This window comes from Chelon labrosus, assembly GCF_963514085.1.
Source record: "Chelon labrosus genome assembly, chromosome: 5".
Lineage (NCBI taxonomy): Eukaryota > Metazoa > Chordata > Actinopteri > Mugiliformes > Mugilidae > Chelon > Chelon labrosus.
In genome coordinates, this window is record NC_140341.1 from 12,381,108 (window position 1) to 12,400,739 (window position 19,632).

Genomic DNA, 19,632 nt, shown 5'->3' on the forward strand with positions numbered 1-19,632 from the left:
AGATCAGGCACCCCCACCCCATAGCAATGACACTCCTCGATGGCAGCAGCCATCCCCAGCAGGATGCAGCCTGAAAAAAATCCTCATGAGGTGTTGACCTGGCCTCCAAATTCACTAGATCCCAAACTGATCAAGTATCTGTGGGATGATCCACAGAGGTCCCGTCCCCTCAACCCATAGGACCCAAAGGCCCACAATAACAACATCCTGTTACCAGACACCGCAGGACACCCTCAGAAGACCCATGTCCATTCTCTGATGAGTCACAACTGTTTTGGAGGCAACAAAGTAGACATACACAATATTAGGAAGGTGGTCATAATGTTATGGCTGATCAGTGTCATCACCTGGGGCTGTCGTTGGCTTCAAATTGGGTCGTGTTTACCACATTCAAGAGAAAAACACGCATTCTACCGGCCCAACACACTAGAACCTTTTACCGGTGCACTGTGGGTAATGTAATGTAAAGCATATGTTGTTAAGGAAGTGGATTAAAGAGGAAAAAAAGCTGATGTGTCTTGTTTTGCAGCGTGGACATTCATCCTTTTTTTTCCAACAGTGTTACAGGAGTGCCAGGCTAAAGTTTCTAAGCTTTTTTTTTTTTTTTTTGTTCTTTATCTGTAAGGATGTAAAGACATTATCACTTCTATGAAAACTTTGCAACAGTATCTCTGACATGTTTTGAAACCTTAACAGATAACCCACCACCACCACCAGATGCTGCCATTGAAAACGAGAGGCAGCAGGTGAGTGTTGTTCTTGTTCGGAGAGGAGGCGTCTCTTCTCTCACGGAGGGTCGTTAGTCCCTGCGATGTCCACAGACTTAAAAAAGTGTGAGCGAAAATGATAAACGGCAAAGCACATGTGAGGTGTCGGTCTGTGTCTGCTGTTAAACGGTGGAACAGTGGAGTTTAAAGTATTTGTATCCTGAAAAAATGTGTGTGTGTGTGTGTGCACGTGTATTTTGTGTGCATGTGCTTTCCTTGCAGGAGGTCAGGATACTCCGGCGCTGACTGACTGTGAAGGATTATTATGGGATTAAGGGTGTCTCGGTTTCCACGGTGAGATGATAATCACAGTGGCTGTCCTCTGATCTCCACGGGGATATGAGCGTCAATCAAACCCGGAGACACTCAGAGATGAGAGGGAACACTGCTGTGAGCGTGAAAACATGTGAGATGTTTTCTCCGGACAGGGTGTTACATGTTGCGCTCATGTGTGGATGTTTTTATGTGAATCTGATGTCAGGTAGAGGGAGGAGGGGGGAAAACATGTAGTGTCATTTTTTTTTTTTTCTCGCATCTCACCTGCAGAAAAGTGAATTTATGTTTTATGGAAATAAAATATGGCCCCTCACCTCCCTCCCTGCCTCCAGATGGTCCCTGTGGAGAGAGGGTGATTATCTGGCCCATCTGAGCAAGGGAACCTGAGAGTGTTGATGTTGGGTGGGCAGTGCGGTGCCACGCCAAGCCTCCTGTCCCCAGGAGCCTGAATACGATCCCCTTTACCTGCCCCCTGTCTCTGGTCCACTCCCTCCCTCCCTCCCTCCTCCACCTCATCACCGGCTAGACTTACTGCAACACCCCCCTCCTCCTCCTCCTCCTCTGCCCTGGGATAGACTTTCTTCCACCTGACAAGGCTTGGCCTGGATTACAGGAATACCTGGACAGGTAAGTCGACTGATGAAGGTGTCAAGTAGTATGTGTTTGTATGTAAGGTAGGGAAGGAGAAAGGGCAGCAGGAAAAGAGAGAAATAAAAAGAGGGCAGTTTGTAATGCTTAGCAACCTATCAAGAGCAGAGCAGTAAACAGGCGCCACATGCTTGTTGAGAACTTGGCAGGGCGCTCCGTTCCAATGTCCTCTTTAGTAATCCCATGAATAAATAAGCAGGGGTCACCGGCTCTGTTAATAAAGTCTTCCTCGTTTTGATTTCCAATCTTCTGCTCCCTCCTTTCTCTCTCTCTCTCCCCCTCCTCTCGCCATCTTTCTCGTCCTGCCTGCTAATTAGGCCAGGTCTTCGGTTTCCCTGCCATGTGCGATATGAGTTTATCAGAGCTGCCTGTCAGGCTGCAGGGGTCAGGGAAGGGTGTAGTTGGACCAGAGTGCAGCCCGAGCCGCGGCACGAACTCAGAGGCGGGGTACAGTCGGCGGATCAGAACTGAAAGACGCGTCTGTCTGAGGCATTTTCAGTCTCAGAGACGCTGCGAAAAGAACACAAATTTGTAAAGGCACTGGTAAATGATATTACAGCAGCCTGTGTGTAACAGTTTCATAATTACCACTGCAGCGGTGAGCTGATACCATTAATTCCTCCTGCTTAATTCAAAACTGAACTCAATGAAGGTAAAAGGTCATGCCTTGCTTTCTTGATGTGACATACATAAAAACACTTCCAGAGCTTTTCAAAGGCTCCCAGTGTTAACAGAAATTTAAATATATAAAAACAAAAAGTATTTAAATTTGGTACATGACATCCAGCACACAGTAAATCATTTTGTCTTGATTTGACCTTTCTCAGCATCTTCTCTAAGATAAGACAAAGACGACAGCCTGATCAGCGCCGGAGCTTTAATTTCTTTCTCTTTTAATTAGTAGGTTTCACTCTAGAGTCTCGGAAAACTGTATATGAATAGACGCTTGAAAGGTTGCCCTCTCACGGAAATCAAAACACAGATCAGCTATTTCCTTTTCTTATCTCTTGGTGCATATTTTTACATATTTTCTTTATTATTATTGAGTAATGTAAATAGTTAAGCACGCACGGAGCTGTTGTATTACAGTGGATAGAGTTGATTTACAAGAATATGCAGCTGGAAACATCTGTTTTAGTAGATTGCAGCGGTTAACTTAAATAAACTGTATGTGGATGAAAAAGACAAGAATATGAATTCGGTATTAGAAAAATAAATGAAGTCTTGAGGTTTTCTCATATGCAGTGTTTTACATAAAATGAAAGGCAGCGTTAGAAAAATAAACATGTGTTATAATGTCAGCATTTGTATGTGTTTAGGAAAAGTGCAGTGTCTTATATTTTCAGTTTTTAAATTCATAGTCTTGTTCAAAAACCTAAAAAAGTGTGAATATTACTGCTCTGAACTCTGAGATATTCCAGAGTCCAGAGCTAATTATTCGTAAAGTTTTCCTTCATGAACGAAAAACAGTGTAATTGATGATAGATTTTCTTTCCCTTGGATTCTTCTGACTGGAACAATATTTCTAAGGCAGCACTTTCTCTGGTAGCATATGCTTTCAGTTTGAGATTTATAATGTGTCCTGTTTCCTTTTATATTACCATCATTATACTTAGAGGTTTATTTGTTCCGTTTCTTTTAAATGACCTTCAGTCGGGCCAGAAATATGTCAGTGTTTCGCACTGCTGCTGCAGACACACCGGGAAACGCTGCAGTGCATTCAAAAGAGGGCAGTGTAACCACACATGCAGTGTGTTACTTGACAACCCCCCCCATCCCTCGCCCCCGATTTCTGTATCTCTCACATAAACAATACCACAATTCCAACTCACCACTCCAATTTCTGTGCATGTATTTTGTTTCAACTCTTTGCAAATCAAACCTTTTTTTTTTTGTCTTTGACAGCAACTCGTTTTGTGCGCCGGCCTGTGTTTTAAATTCATAATCTATTTGTCAAGGGCAAAACGGTTGGAAAGTATGACTAATATAATTTTCAACAGACATTTCAACAGTCAGAGTGAAAAACCCAGTGGTCAAGCTGTGAGGAAAAAGCTGCACCTGGTAATTGCCGCAACACCCACTGACCCCTGTGCAGTGTGCATCAGCATACCCCTTCACTACATGTAAGAAAATCGCTTCATAGTTAGTGCATTATTGTTTCAGTGATGGCAGAGAGGTTGCTTTGCCTGGCCCTGGGTGGCATCATTAACACAGGCTGGAGTAACACGTTTAAATCAGATGGCATTGTCACAGGTGTAACTACTGCTGTTCATGCATGTGATTAATGTCCCGTTTTTTGATTAATTTCCTACGTTGGCTGAGAAGCCCTCGCATTTGTGATTAATGAACCTGCAGCCTAATATAATATAATAGTGGTACGGCACTTATTTTTTTTTATGTGTGTGTGTGCTCTCTCACTGGTACCAGTGTGCAGCATCCTTCAAATCCCAGTTCAGTCGACGCTCGCCGCTAAAGGTCAGACCGGAGGAAATCACACACAACACATGGACTCTACACTTCTCAGCGGCGGAGTTTGCCTCACTATAGAGTTGTGATAGGGGCAATTTATTGTGCTGCTACAGTAAATCTCGAAAACAAAGACAGGAAAACAGAGACAGAAACTGGCACAGGCCAAGAATGTAAAGTTAGTGGGAGGCTGATACATAAATCCACATACAATGACGCAGCTCTGGTGTCATGGGTCTAGGCTCCTGTCTCTGCCTGAGGGCTGGGAAGGGTGAGACCAAGATGCTGCAAACCAGAGCCGCACACTCTTTTCACAGAGGAGGAAAAAGAAAAAAAAAGTACAGCTTGGTTATCCTTGCTGTTGACCTTTTGATGTCTAAGTCAATATTCTCTTTCTTTCTCCCTCTCAAGCTTCCTCTCTCTACGCCCCACCTTCCCCATATCCCCGGTGGTGACAGAGACGGAGGACACAGGGGTCTGTAATTAGCTGGTTGACCCCGGGGTTGGGTTGTGTGACCCCGGCAGCCGCGAAGCGCAGATCCAGCCTGATCAGATGAGTAGTTCTGAGGGATCAGTGGTTGAAAGACAGCCGCCTCCACACCTCAGCCAACCCGGTCACATTAGCCAGCGCGGCCGAGACGGGCACAGTTACAGGGGCCCAGCTGCCGGGCCCAAACAGAAACACCTGTCTGGGTAGAGTACAAACATACAGACACACGCTTTTCAGCATCCGCGGACACCGATGTGGCTGCAAAACACACTGCCTGCCATCACTCACGGTAAGGGAAGGAGGAAGGGGGGCCTGAGGGGTAACCTGAACCAGGTAGGGGAAGGATAGGGGAGGGAGGGGGTGGGAGGCAAGGGAGGAGCAGAGCTGGCCCTTGGTCAAGTGCCTTGTATTCCACAAACAGGCCGCATCCAGTTACACTTTACCTGAGACGCTGAGCCTGAGGAGAGAACTCAAAGAAAAGCACGAGGGCCTCCCTTTGGTGCACCTTCTCTGGTTAATGGAGATTTCACTCTAACAAAAATACATTCAGATTTCTCCTCTGAGCACGTCCCCAGGGATTTAGTGAAAATGAAGTTGTTGTTTTTTTCCCCTTTTTCCCCCCTGCAGCAGAAGCATTAAAAGTATTTCACTGTTTTCACCGAGGCGCCCACGAGCAGGTCGATTATTGGTAAACGTGGCTCAGCTGCCTCCGCCGCTTGCCGCACTAATTAAAAGCGGCGAGATGGGAGAAAGGGAGAGCGTGTCATCAAGGACACGCTGGGAGACGTTCACCTGAGACAGCACAGTCACCGATGCTCCGGGGCACATCAGCATGACCTGAACGCCGGCACTGTTTGAAGTTGTGACAGAGAGAAAGGGAGACAAAAGCGTCTGGATCTGAAACTGCTGCCCTTGAGGGAATAAAGAGATAGGAAGAAATAGAGAGGAGAGAAAGCACGGTGACGGACACGGAGACAGGGTTAAAGAAAAATTTGGTAAATACAGATGGAAGAAAAAAAAAAAAGGCAATGAGGGCAGAGAGAAAGAGAGAAGGGAGTGTCCTCCCACTTGTCTGTATGAAAGTTGAGGCCTCCTCTTTAGGATACTTATACTTTAGGATGCTTACTTAGTCTCACTTTCTGTTACTCAACCCTCATTCGTTTCTTACCTCTTTACCTCTCTCAAGTCATCATGTTTACACAAGCTGTTCCTGCCATTTCCCCGTTGTCTAACCCTCTGCTGTTTTTCCCTCCTTCTTTCCCCTCTTTCTTTGTCTTTTTCCTGCCGGTTGGAAATCTGCAAGGCTTGCTCATCGGCGCCAGCCTCTGTTAATCCCCTCCCAAAGCACCTTAGCAACGCTAGGAATTTAGAGATGCTAAAAAAAAACCACACGACGGCGACGACAACAACGACAACAACTGTTCTTAACACTGGGCTCGTATTGGCAAGAGTGGCCACATCTTGAGATGTGTGTGTGCGCGCGTGTGTGTGTGTGTGTTTTCCATAAGTAGTTCAGAACAATCTGGAAGGGTGTGATAACCAGGGATCTCTCAAGAGTGTGCGTCTGTGTGTGTGTGTGTGTGTGTGTGTATACAGTACGTGCGCGCACAGAGTGGGAGTGTATGTTTAATGTGATATAGTTCCTATATAACACCAGCAACCTGGTAATCACTGCATGTAGTCACCTGAGATGCTCATTATCTAGTCTCTGTACATGCTCCGTCTTTGTGCGCCTCAGCACACACTGCTGGACCGGCGTCTCACGAGTGTTTGTCTTTGTGTGGCACCTTGCACACACCTGAACGAGTCAATGATAGACCGGCAGGCAGGCTAATGCAAGAGCAGAAAATATATATATAGAGAGAGAGGGAGAGAAAGAAGGAGAGAGAGAGAAATTATTACAGACAGCTGTGAAACAATTTATGTTATTATGGTCCTAACTTTGATGTTAGCCAAATGCCTTGATGAAAAAAATAAAAAAATCAATAAAGCAAGGTTAGAACACTCCTAGCAATTACAACGTCAGTTATTTTTCATTTATTGGCTTTGTGGTTTTCACACATCAACACGGATCACCCCTCCACCTCTCGCTTTTCTCTACCCAAAATCAATTACTCGGGGGGCAATGGTAAAATAATTGAGGGCACATTTAGGCCTTGAAATTAATACATGGTTTAAAATGTTAAAACTTTTTATGTAACTTCTCACTTTGAAGCGTTAATTCACCTCGGGAACCGAACGTGAAAATAAATAAATGACGGGAGGCACAATATTTCATTATTAGGCTGTAATAAGATGCAAGAGTTTATTTAATATGTCGTCGTCTTCTTCACTTTTTCTTTTTTAAGCAAAAGCTGTTTAAGTCAACAACAACAACAAAAAAAAAAACTAAATGTAAGTACATAACAAAGACCCTTGGTTTCACAAGATTGCATCAAAAAACTTATTTTTTTTGGAAAAGAAATAAAAATAAAATTACATAACACGTACACTCATGCACAACAAAGATGTTAATTAGAAGCTAACAACATATAAAGATAATAAATGTTTATTTCCTTTCCGTTTCTCTAGATAAAAGACAAGTCTGCCAGAGTTTGTTTTTTTTGTTTTGTTTTTTGTTCACCACTGATTCTCTGGACCTAGCACCAGATCTGCACAATTTTACTTTTGGGCTGGTCAAACAGCCCGTTAAACACACTCAATGCTGTAGAAAATATTCATTACAGGCGTTTTGACGGATTTGACAAATCTGAAATCTGCAGCGGGTTCTTGGAAAACATGCCAACTGAGGGACTAAGAGTATTAAGACAGTAAAGCTGGCTCCAATGAAAGGGACTGCTGCTATTGCTCCCATTGCAGTATTTTTGTATTTGCTAAGACGGGTAAAATACGGGGCTGGGGATTTTTATTTATTTATTTTTTTTCCCGTCACGTCCAATCTTAAGGTAAGCCCCATAAAAAAAAAAAAAAAAACATAAAAAACAAAAAAACACTGTACACTGGCCGATGGGATAAGGGGGTTGTGTAATTAAGGGGTTTAGAGTAGGTAGCATCACAGGGGGAAAGAGCTAATAGAGGAAATTTGGGGCTCTGACTGCGGCTGACATTTTCCAAAAGGTCTTTTTGCCCACAGCACCTATCTCCTAGTGCTCGACGTAATGACGGCCTGCCGGCAGAAGAGACGAGGTGCTATCTGTTAATCACAGTATCCCCTCAGCGATCCGCGTCCACTGCCAGGATGATCACTTTGCTGGAAGAGAGACAAAAACAGATGCAGAGTCAGAAAACATTGATTTGTGGAGACATAAAATATCAATAACTACAGAGGGAAGGACCCGGTGGTTTGGTAGTCGTATAACAAATACATCCTGTGTACAATGTGTTCATACAAATAATTAGAAAGAGAAAACACACAGTCCAATCTGCTGAATGTTTAATAGCCAGCAGGCCATCAACTCAATGACAAATTAATCAAATGTATCCCACGCCTTAAACAGTCTGATAGCTGACAACAATCTAATGGCTCTGGAAACAAATTGTGTATAGGGTTATAATCATTAAGAACAATTTATCTGCCCCTCTCAAACATTTTGCCGTGACATACACATCCTTCACGTGTTCCAATCTGACCTATCTAAACGACCCAGTGTGTTGATCACTTGACCCGGCAGAGTTCAAAGGTCAGCCAGTTCAAACGGCTATCAGCGCGCTGCAGGTTGAGGTAGGCACCGTAAAGCCGCTGTTTCTTATCGGAACTCTTTGACCCCTCATTAACCTCTCGCTGTTGCGTTGAGAATTATCACCTGCCACAGAGGAGCAGAAATCCTTTACAGCATCTGGTGGGTTTGCGTGCGTGTGGGCCAGCGATAGAGCAACGCTGCAGGTGTGCTGTAAACCACGCTTTATTGAGTGACTTACTGAGAGTGAGCAGGGAGTCAAACAGGGAGCTGGTTGTAACATTTATGAGAAGAAAGCAAAGGGTCTATCTATAATCTTTACTTTGACACCGTGGTTCTTTGAGTGTAATGCGTGAGGACAGAATCCAAACATTGATCACAATGACAAAGCTAACACGAAAATACGGATTACAGGTATGGGTGAAATTCCCACGTTGAGGTTTCACACCATCAACAGAGCTGAGATGAATTTAATGTGCGTGACAAAAGGGGCCAAGTCTCGTCCCTTCCACTGGACCACCGGCAGACTTTATTTCAAGTAATTGTTAATATTTAGTCAGAGGCCAAAGATATTTTTTTTTGTTTTGAATTGTGACATGAATTAAAATGTTAACGTCAATTATGATAATGCTGTAAGTCAAGAAAATTGCAGTTTATCATAAAACACAGTAATATTTAAAGATTGCTTAAGAGCGCTGTGCCTAACTAAGTAATAACTACTTAGCTGGGACTCACTTTTGTTGAAAGCCTCTAGTGGCCATTCGTAGAACTGCAGTTTTTTGGTACTTTTCGCGTTGGGTTAATTTTTTTTTTCCCTGGAGGTTGTTGCTTGATATAGGATTGTGAAAATATGTACATAGAAAGATAACACGTCCAAACGTTTTGCAAGTGACGCCATCATAAATTTCTCTTGCCACCGGCTGCCCAGCGATGTAAGGGATGCAAGTTCCATGCAAAACTAAATGTTACTTCACCATTTATAGGACAAGTAATAATTTAACGACTTTTAATTTGCAAATTAGTTTACTTCAAGGCACAATTCAAACACAGACTGCTAAACTGGTTTCGCTTTGTTTTTTGTTTTCCCACTGACGATCAGTCGAAGGGATGGGACTTTACGTCTTCATTGAGTTTCTGGTATCGCCATGTTACCAAGGGTCAAATCATGTATATAAAAACTGTTACTTTCAGAGTTTTCCAGTGGCACATTTAAATACAAGCCAGAAACCTGTAATATATATAATCTCTGATATAACATGAATGCAGCATACGTTTAATGGGAGAATATTTACAGTGTTCAGTGTCTTAATATGGTAACGTTTGCTAATTAGCATCAAACACAAACTGCTTCTGGGTGTGATCAGAATTAGTTTTGCAAGTATTTAGTATAACTTTATAAGAATGCTGATTTTGACCTAATAACTGCACTAATTGAAAAGTTAAGGGATCATTAAATTTGTTAAGGGTTAAAGAAAACCTCAAATGTCATCATCATGGTGGCGTTACTCGAAAATTCAGGAGATAAAACGAATCATTACGAGACATGAATGTCTGCTCAAAATATCATGTCACTCCATCTTTTGGCTGTAGAGATAGAGTATCAGATAACTTTCACAACTACTTAACTGTGACCAAAGTGGAGAACAAACTTAAATTCATGCAGCTAGCATGACTAGTAATCCAGTTCAGAGACAGAGTGAGTCTATGCATGATCAAAGAGGTTGAGTCATTATTCTGCAGGGGCTAGTTGGACAGAAAGAAGCAGTGTGTCTGATAATACTGCTGTTATTTTTAGATAAATGAATGAATTTAACCTGCTGAAATTATTAGGTTCTGGTAAAAATATGTTTTTTGGGTTTTTTTTTTTTTGTCGAAGACTCTGTTCGAATGGAAGAGAAAGAAAAAGAAAGCAAAAAATAAAGAAGGAAAGTAATAATAGTCTGCAGGAGGTGCCATTACTTTCAAATTCAGTGCTCACCCCCGAGCACCACAGAATGTTGTATTAAAAAGTTCCTATTACAGCTCACATGCTTCAAAGCGTGTTATAATTTTTTTTAGGAGATGCTCTCAGTAGTTGGAAAAAACTTCTAATAACTGATTCAGTCATGACTCAAGGTTATTGCATATATTAAGTGAGGAACGGGAAGCCACTTACCCCGCTTTTATTAACATTTTATTCCAAATTCCCACTCGCTCGTGAGCAGCTGTAATAGTTCGACCCATGCAGCCAAACAAACTTGGGTTTGTTTGTCTCCAACACTCCTTGAAAGAAATGCTTTGTGGAACCACTTATGTTGAAATAATAGAAAAAAACTAAGTAAATTCTCGGCTAAAGATTCTTCCTTAGAGTGCACGAGCAGGAGAGCTGTAGAGGATACTCCAAACTTATCATGTGATTCAATGTTTTTTTTTGGGCCATGGGTATTAAAGATTGTTTGTCTGATTTGAACAAATACAAGGAAATATTGAGAAAATTGGGTTTAAAACATCCAGGTTTTATTGACTGTTCTTTTGAGTTGCAGAGCACGTAGTATGTAGTTTTTGCCAGTGGTTATATCGGGCTTATTTTGACCCATGGTTACATTTCATTGTGGCAGTGCCCTCTAGTGGCCACAGTAAGGTAGGGAGGAGGTCAGGTAAATGGATGGGTCAACAAAACATTGGAGTTTGCCAATAATCCAGTGTTTTGTAAGTTTTGGCTGTTTCAAACAAACATATGTTTAACTTCAATATTTGAACCAAGATGACTAAACCAAACCAAACAGATTTTGTGCCTAAATCCAATCAAATGAAAAAGTATCTTGGCCATATTACATCCATGTAGTCAGAGAGTGGGGACAAACGTCCTAAACAGTTGTTCGGGGTGGAGGACTTGTCACTGTTCTGAACAAGACAACTGCTGAAATCTGTAAATGGTCTGATAGGACAAATGTCAAATGTCATTTGGGGTTCACCAAATCCTTTGCACGTACGGTGACGGAAACCGAGTAAACTCTTTCCAGTGACTCTGATCTATGACCACACGTAAAGCACCTGTACCCCCTGGTCCAGTCGGTGGAGAGCGTGCATATTAATTAGCTATTGTCTAGTCTTTGATTGCACATGCATTAACTTGTTGTCTAGGTAGCTTCAGCCAAAGCATTGGCGGGTTGTATTGCTACGTAGAAATTGCAAAATGCCAAAGCAATTAAGCATCTAAATATGGATAATTAACGTGAAAAAAGGGACTGATACGATAAAGAATGGAGGGCGAAACATTGCGATGACACATTTCGCTCAGCGGCAACTAATGTTATGTGGCTAGAAAGTCACAGCAAGAAAAACAAGTACTGTGATTCTGGAAAAATGTCCAAAGATATCTGCAGAAAAGCTAAAATGAGGAACAGATTTGTCCAAGGGTGCACAACAACGTAGAAACCTGCATTGTGTCTGCACAATGTGATCCCATTTTATATACTGCGTGTCTCAAAGCACTACTAGTCGCAATGAATGTGATGTATATAATTAATTATAAGTCTCCAAAATATCCATAGAGTAGATTCAACATTTCACTATGACATAAAGTGAACTCATAACCTTGATGATACTTTGCCAGCTGGGATAGGCTCTAGCCCACCGTGACCTTGGATGCTACTTGCATTGTCGGCAGAGCTTGGAAACTGTAATGTGAATTCTGAAGAAGCTACTCGGATGAGTGGGGAAACGTCCTCTCAAAAAAAACTCCACAAGTCCAGTTTTTTAAATGCTTTTTTGGATATACCATGACCTGGATGACTGAGAATATTCACAGACTAAATGGTGGTATTATCGTGGGGACGGTGCGGAACTTCAAAGACCTGACAACATGGCACAAAAAATCTGCAGCCAAAGGCAGAGTTTGTTTGTTGATGTGCTTAATGTTGAGTCATATCATGCTATCTGGGCTGCCTGACAGTGATCTAAAAAACTTAAATCTATTGAACTGTTTAAACGCTGTTGGTGACTCGGTTGTGTTCATGTCATCAGTCCAGTGTCTTTTCAGCCATAATTCTGCAACACATCATGTATTACAAATGCATCTTAAGAATAAAATATGTGACGCCCCTGTTCCCAGAAAAGTTTGAAAGGAGGCCTTCATGCTAAGGATTATAACCCAACCCTCTGTAGTCTGTAGTGTAGGTTTTACCCGACAGACTACTTTTATGTTAATAAGCCGCGAGACACAGTTACCGCAAACGTACTAACACCTTGCTTCGCTTCATCTGAATAAAACGCCCACTTGTTTGCACATGTCCCGCCTGCATGCCACGTGCCATCTCTTCACTGAACCCGAGAATACCAAACAGATGGGAAAAGCAAGTCTAAAGGGTTGCAAAAAATATTGGTGCTGCTTGGCCTGGATGTCGCACTACTAGCAAAATAAAGCATAAAAGTATATGTGCAATAATATACACTCGGTTCTAAATTTGTGTCCTGCACAAAGACTCCATTATACAAATCCATACATTACATGCAACTAATTACAGATGAGTAATGTTTTGTATTCCTATACCTACTATATACAGCAGGCAGTTAAAGTGTTTCTGGTTAAAACGGTTGTCAGTGAGGTAAAGGAAACCAGGGGTAAGTGACACGTTAACAGCGGTCTCCCATATCCGAGTCTAACACTTTGGGTTTCAGTGTCACGGTTGTTTCTACTCACACATATCTAAAGCTGCATAAACAGACGTTTTGACCACTTAGATGTGGCAGAACAAGAAGAAGAAACCCAACACTGGCAAACTTACACTATAGGTATGGTGGACAACAGGAAATTGGCTTTTCCCTGGGGAAAATATTGCTTTGAGCTGTAAATTTTGTTTGCCTTCAGGTGCTGAGATTGTAAATATAGAGTGATCAGAATGTAATGGTGTAATCAGTCTGCTAACATATTTCAAAGAAGGAAAATACTGTATATTTGTGAACAGATAGTTTTGGTCGGGGTATTTTTAAAAATATGACTCTCCTGGGTTATGCCAATCAATACGTTTAAATAGTTTTTGTATATTTAAAAATAATTAGTCACCTGGCAGAGCAGAAAAAGCTTCAAAACACTGAGATGTTACTAATTACGTGAAAATATCATTAACAAGTTAAACTATAAATAATATTTCTTTTTTTTCAGGTTGTATTGGGGGACATTGGACTCATGACCTTAGTAAACCTCTTGCTTCAGCCCTGATTGGGAGTCCTCTGGCACTTTCATTCAGTGATGGACAGTGAGGCCACTCAGTATGCTGCACCCCAGCCCCCCAAACTTGCATCTTCTACAGACTTATTCTTTCCTTTCTCCTCCTTCCTCCCAAAAAAAACCCCCGGTTCCTGTGGAGTGGCTGGCTTTGTGTGGTCCCAGCACTGTCCCGTTTTTATCACTCCTCTGACGGGTTACCCCGGTCCCCCTCGCACCTGCGCCGCTCCCAGGTCCCTACAGGAATGCGCTGGGGCTTGTAATCGCCTTTGTGGGGGCCATTGAGTTGTACGGCTGACTGAAACTTCCCAACCTCACAGCGCGCTGGCCGCTGAATGGGGCTCAGCGTGGGGCGGCTCTCCAAACCACGGACGCTGCCAAATTCCTACAGTGGCGCTCCACAATCACTCCCACACAGGCCCCGATATACCGCCAGGCAGAAGGGACGGGGAGGGGGCTGTGGGTCGGGATGGTGGTGGTGGTGAGTGCGTGTGTTGGGCAGGGAGATGGAAAACTCTACATTTAACTCCGAACAAGTCGGCCACTTCTTGCGTCCTATCACCACTCCGGATGAAACACGGCGTTCTTAAAAAAATGTTTAAGTGAAATATGATTTAAGTTAACAACAAACCATTTTTTTGTTTTTAAAGATGCATTTTAATATCTCACCTCTTTTCAAAAACTTCCAGTGCAGTTGCTAATCCAACAACGGAGAAATCTGAAAAATACAACAAAAATGGGAAAAATGCGTTTGGTGGATGCTGGACAAAGTTTGAAAATAAAGCAATTTCTCATAACTTTCAGTACATTTGTGCTGCGTTTCGGTGCATTAGGTCTGTGTGCCGGCATATAGCGTGGTAGCTGTGGGTAGATAGAGCAGCACTGCAGGATTAAGAGGCAGCAAGATTGTTAAACATGTCAACGTGTAATTGCACGATAAGGCCCTTCCGAGGAATTCATTGGCCCAGTTGCTTTCTCTATTCCGCGCTAATCTCGCCCGGCACATTCGCTCTGTGCAATCTGTCTCCATAATCTTCTGTGACAGAGCGGGCGACGAGAGCAGGCTGCTTGGTAATTTTTTTAGGAAAGGGGGGGAGACGCGGAGAAAATATGCAGAGGCGTGATAAAGTGACGCTAATTATCCCCATTTAGGACAGGGAGTGCAAGGGATCGGGGCTTTACGAACAACCGAGTGTGCGCCGGAGCTGATGGCCTCCTAGCACGGAATATATCGGTGGCTACAAGATAAGAGTATCGCTCGGTGGAGAGATTTATTGGCCGGTCAGCTAAACACACGCGTGCGCGCAAACACACACACACGCACACACAGACACAAACAAGCGCACTCACTCACTCACACACACGCGCACGAAGCACCAGCAAACGCGCATCCACATAGCCTGTATACGTTGCACCCTACACTTACCCCTCTTCCACCTCAAGGTGTAATTTATTCGGGTTAAATTTGCCAGAACGCTCCTCTTTTAGCCTGGCGATGCGCCGTGACGCGCTCCGCCTCTCCGGGCTTTCAGTGTTAATCCGCATCTCTTCACATCAACAGATAAGATGGAAACAGATGCAAAACACGCGAGGAGGCCATCCTCTGCCATACGGTGCGCGCCGCAGTGCGGAGATGTCTCCATAGATGCCGTTTTCTTTTTTGGGGGGTTTTTAGAATTGAAACTAATTTCCAGACATTGTTCCTCCGATTCATTTCAATAGATTAATGCGCAGCCAGACGTTGCACGCTTTTACTGTAAGGCCTAACAGGTTTAATTGACATACCATGCACGTCTTCATCAGTGTGAAATAGGCCCTTTAACTATGTATTTGAGATTAATTGATTTTTTAAGATGCCTAAGTAGGCATAAATTTCCCTCATTTGCATGTGTATGGTTATTCCGTATCTTCCTATGAGGCCTAGAGGCAGTGAAAAGCCGCACATGTCAAAAGCAGCTGTGGCCTGTCAAAAAATGAAGTCATCTTCAGGCTGATTTTAATTATTTTAAGGAGGATTAATATTTTTCATAGTGACGCAGGTAGCTTTTTGTGTTTGATCCTCAAGGCAAATGTTGCGTTCAAGGTAAAGACCCACCATTCATCTAAAATCCTTGAAATTCAGATCAGTCATAAGTAACTCCATAAGCTACATGTGAGGAGTTTGATGGCCACTTGGATAAATCCAGTCTGTGCAACAGTTTGTTCTGGAGGTTGTTTTTTTTTTGTACAATGAGTGCAACTTTGGTTATGTCTGAAAAAAGGGGCCTTAGGAGTTTCTTCTTCGAGCACTGACTTCTTATTCAAGTTTCTTGTCGTGGTGGCATAGAGCCTTGTTTAAAATCCCTGTTCGAGCCTCATGCAGCTTTGCTACTTCCCTGACTTTAGTCGGGGTCAAGTGCAGAATACAGAAACAGCTCCACCACAGCCTGACTGCTTCCCACAGGACTGGGTCATGCAATAAGAATGAAACCCATGTAAAATACAGGTTATATCATTATTTGATTGCTGTGTTCCCGTCTATAAGCAAGGTTGATTTGATTAGCACATCACCAAAACGCAGCTAATGATGTAAAGACTTTAGTCACGTTTTTATTCTGTATTGTAGATCAACACGTGAAAATCGATCTAAAAAGTATGTTATATTATCTGATTGCTGATATATTTTCAGTCCCAATAATAAACAATAGTAAGCAATAGGTAGATTAGGAGGATGATGTATATATATATATATATATATAAAAATCCATGTCCCGAGGGGTTAGGGATGTAATGTAAGCCAAGTCTTCCAGCTCATGAAAAGATGATTGAAAATAGTAGTTAATTTATTTTTTTTCTTGCAACAAATAATCATCTTAAACACACTCTTCATTATATATTAGTGTCCTTTACTATTTCTGTCTCAGTCCTTTGTTAAATGTCGAAAACAGAAGCAGTGAAATTACAACCGAACTTCAGCCTGGTATTCACAAAATTTACCTCAAAAACATATCAGTCTAATTTAATGATTTAAATGTTTAACTTATATTCATTTAATAAATAATAATAATAAAAAAAACAATCGAATGTAAAGCTGCATTTTAAAAAACAAACTTTTAGGAGGTTATTCAATTTGTGTTAAAAAAAAATTCAGAGCATTTTTTGGGAGTTTTAAATCTGGAGTGATCTGATCAAGAAAGGGACGTCTGGCACCTCTTTGTAAATCATTTGCAAAATAAAAATGTAACTACTGATGAGATGTTTATGAAATATACTGTAAACCAATCAGAATAAGACTAAAATTTGAAAAACATATATACTTTTAATCCTTAAATTTACTGTGAACACAGTCGAATCTCACAAGCTGCTACGAGGGGTAAAGAATTAATTGTTTCTACCATTATTTAAAAATATTTATTCCCATTAATAAATGAAAACGTCCTGTTAAAAACACAAACAGGTGGTTGTCATGTTTGGCCTTCTCATTGTTTTTGGATCAAATATATTCAAAAGCAAACGTGTAAGGAATTACATTTATATGAGAGGAGAATGTGGGCCATCATCTCAGCCTGCCCTGAATTTTGATTAATTATATTTTGACCTCAAAGCTTCTGAAATACAGGAGAGAGAGTTTCTACAATTTATGAACACATTTCTAATAACCACATAAAACCTAAGATCGTCAAACAACATCCATCTACTAAAATGGTTCCCTGATAGCCCTGTAGAATGTAGCTTTTACGCACAATTACGCACGAACAATTGGGCAATTTAAATAACTCGTGGGATCTGTGTTCCGCAGCGATGGCAAAAAATTTTTAAGAGAAGCTATTTTTCTTGGGGAGTCACGGTGATATGCTTGCGTTCTAAAACACCTTTGTCCAAAAAAAACAGAGAGAAAAATGGAGGGAAAAAAATTGTGAAAAAGAACCAATCTAAGACCGTTCTCTTAAGAATCAAAGCAACATCTTGTGAAATTTATTCAATTATTCTTCATTGCAATATCAGGGCTTTTCACTTGCAGAAAAGCACTTAAATTACAACAGCAGTTGCCCGTCATCCTTTGAAATATTAAAATTATCCACAATTTACAATAATTAGCGTGTTACAATAAAAAGAGATGGTTTCCAAGAGTTAAGACACAGGCTTCTGCAAATGAACACAAATGTTTTAAAGAATGTGATTTTCCCATATCTTTTTAAAGCACTTTCTTATGATTATGACACGTTATCTCATTTTCAAATAAGTTACAAGAACCCTCCCCCCTCCCAAAAAAAAAAAAAAAAAAAAAAATATTATAAAACAATTGAAGCAAATACCCCCATGTGAACCTCGCGCAACCCTCAACTAAGACTGTGAAGTGATGGACAAAAAGATGATAGCACAATAACCAATATCTCAGCATCATATTCGTTATATAATTCCACTGGTGGCTATTAAAAAAAAGCCGAGATGAATATGCTATTTAACCTTCATTTACAATATCATAAACATTCTGTACAAAATGCAGGTAGTTCTCGGGACCGGGGTTATTTAGAAAAGAGGTAAATATTTGGTTATGTGTTCGTTTGCAGTTTTCAATTATTCTGTGAGTTCTAAATGTGTGTTAGAGGGACCGTCCCGTTCACTCCAGCCGTGGCGCTCTGGTAATGCTGCGGCAAGGCATGGAGTCTACTTTGCATTGACGGGTCCCCCGGCTCTCCGGTCGGTAAATACATGCTTATCATCTCTCTCAAGTCTCCGGGGCAAGGACCCCGTGAGTGTGTGCTGCTGACGGGAGGGCTTACACTCGGCTCCGACTTCACCAACGACCCTAACGTCCCCATGGCAGCTGAGGAGGAGACGCTGGAGCCCTGGTGCTGTGTGTAGGTGATCCCGCCGTAGCCGGATGGAGAAGCGTTCATGTAGCTCTGAGAGTTCGAGATGGGGCTGTACTGCAGGGCTGTCATGTCATAGCGGTGCATGGGCTGGGGGTTGTGAGAATGATGGTGGTGTGAGTGGTGGTGGTGGTGCGCTCCGCTCCCAGGGTGCTGGCTGTAGGCTAGCTGAGCCTCCTGCATCATTGCTGCCGCCGCTGCGGCTGCAGCTACCTGCCCCGAGTACGCGCCGTTCGCCCAGCCGTTCATGTGCGCGTAGCCGGAGCTGGCGGAGCCTCCGTGACCCCCGGGGCTTTCTAACCTCTGCCCGACCCCGGATGAACTCATGCCGACCCCTAAACCAACTCCACCGCCACCACTGGGCCCAGAAAGCAGTCCACCGGCAAGGGAATATTTGTCCTTTTTCAGCAACGTCTTGGTCTTCCGTCTTGGCCGGTACTTGTAATCCGGATGCTCCTTCATGTGCATGGCTCGCAACCGTTTCGCCTCGTCGATGAAAGGACGCTTCTCAGCCTCGGACATCACCTTCCACTCGGCGCCCAGCCGCTTGCTGATCTCAGAGTTGTGCATTTTGGGGTTTTCCTGTGCCATCTTTCTCCGCTGCCCACGGGACCACACCATGAACGCGTTCATCGGTCTCTTCACCCGTTCCTGATTCGCTTTGGACCCGCTATTCGGCCCCGTTTGCCCCGTGGCCGTATTTGTTTGGGGGCCGGGGGAATGAAGGTCAGTTTCCATCATCATGCTATACATTCACCTGGTTTTAAACTTCGCCACCAACAGAGAAAAAGTCTATTTCAAGATTAGTCAGGCGCGCACAAGTACGGGCGCGCTCAGGACGACTGGGTTACAAATTTAATATTCTAACCCCAAATGAAAGAAATGCGAGATGAAAATTAATCCGAAGAGGCATATAAAATGTTCTCCAACCAGTATTTCGCCCTGTCTTCAGCTGGGTTGGTTCACATCCACTGTGATAGAATGCGCATTGGAGCCACTTTCCCTGTCGGAGTTGAGAAGTTGGTTAAAGCGGCGGCCATATGATGCGCACTGACAGCGGTTAAATGAGCCACAAGCGGCCAATGAGGCTCCAGCAGCGGAATGATTTGCATGGCGTTTGGTCAGGTGACTAGAGGACCATAGAGGAAGAACACACCGGAGGAGGAGGAGAAGAAGGAGGAGGAGGCGGAGGAGGGGAGGAGGAGGAGGAGGCAGAAAGGAGGGTCAATCCCACAAATAGCACGAGGGA

General features: G+C 42.8%; 1 protein-coding gene across 1 annotated transcript; it reads right to left on the minus strand.

Annotated features, from left to right (window-relative positions):
• Window positions 1-13,622: 13,622 nt before the first annotated feature.
• On the minus strand, window positions 13,623-19,136 carry sox1a (SRY-box transcription factor 1a; the record flags this gene model as incomplete). The annotated part of the gene is given in 6 exon segments (XM_084544260.1): window positions 13,623-13,804; window positions 13,807-13,859; window positions 13,862-13,904; window positions 13,906-13,929; window positions 13,931-13,957; window positions 18,294-19,136. Coding segments are annotated over 6 exon segments (1,083 nt in total). The 3' UTR covers window positions 13,623-13,711.
• Window positions 19,137-19,632: the final 496 nt, after the last annotated feature.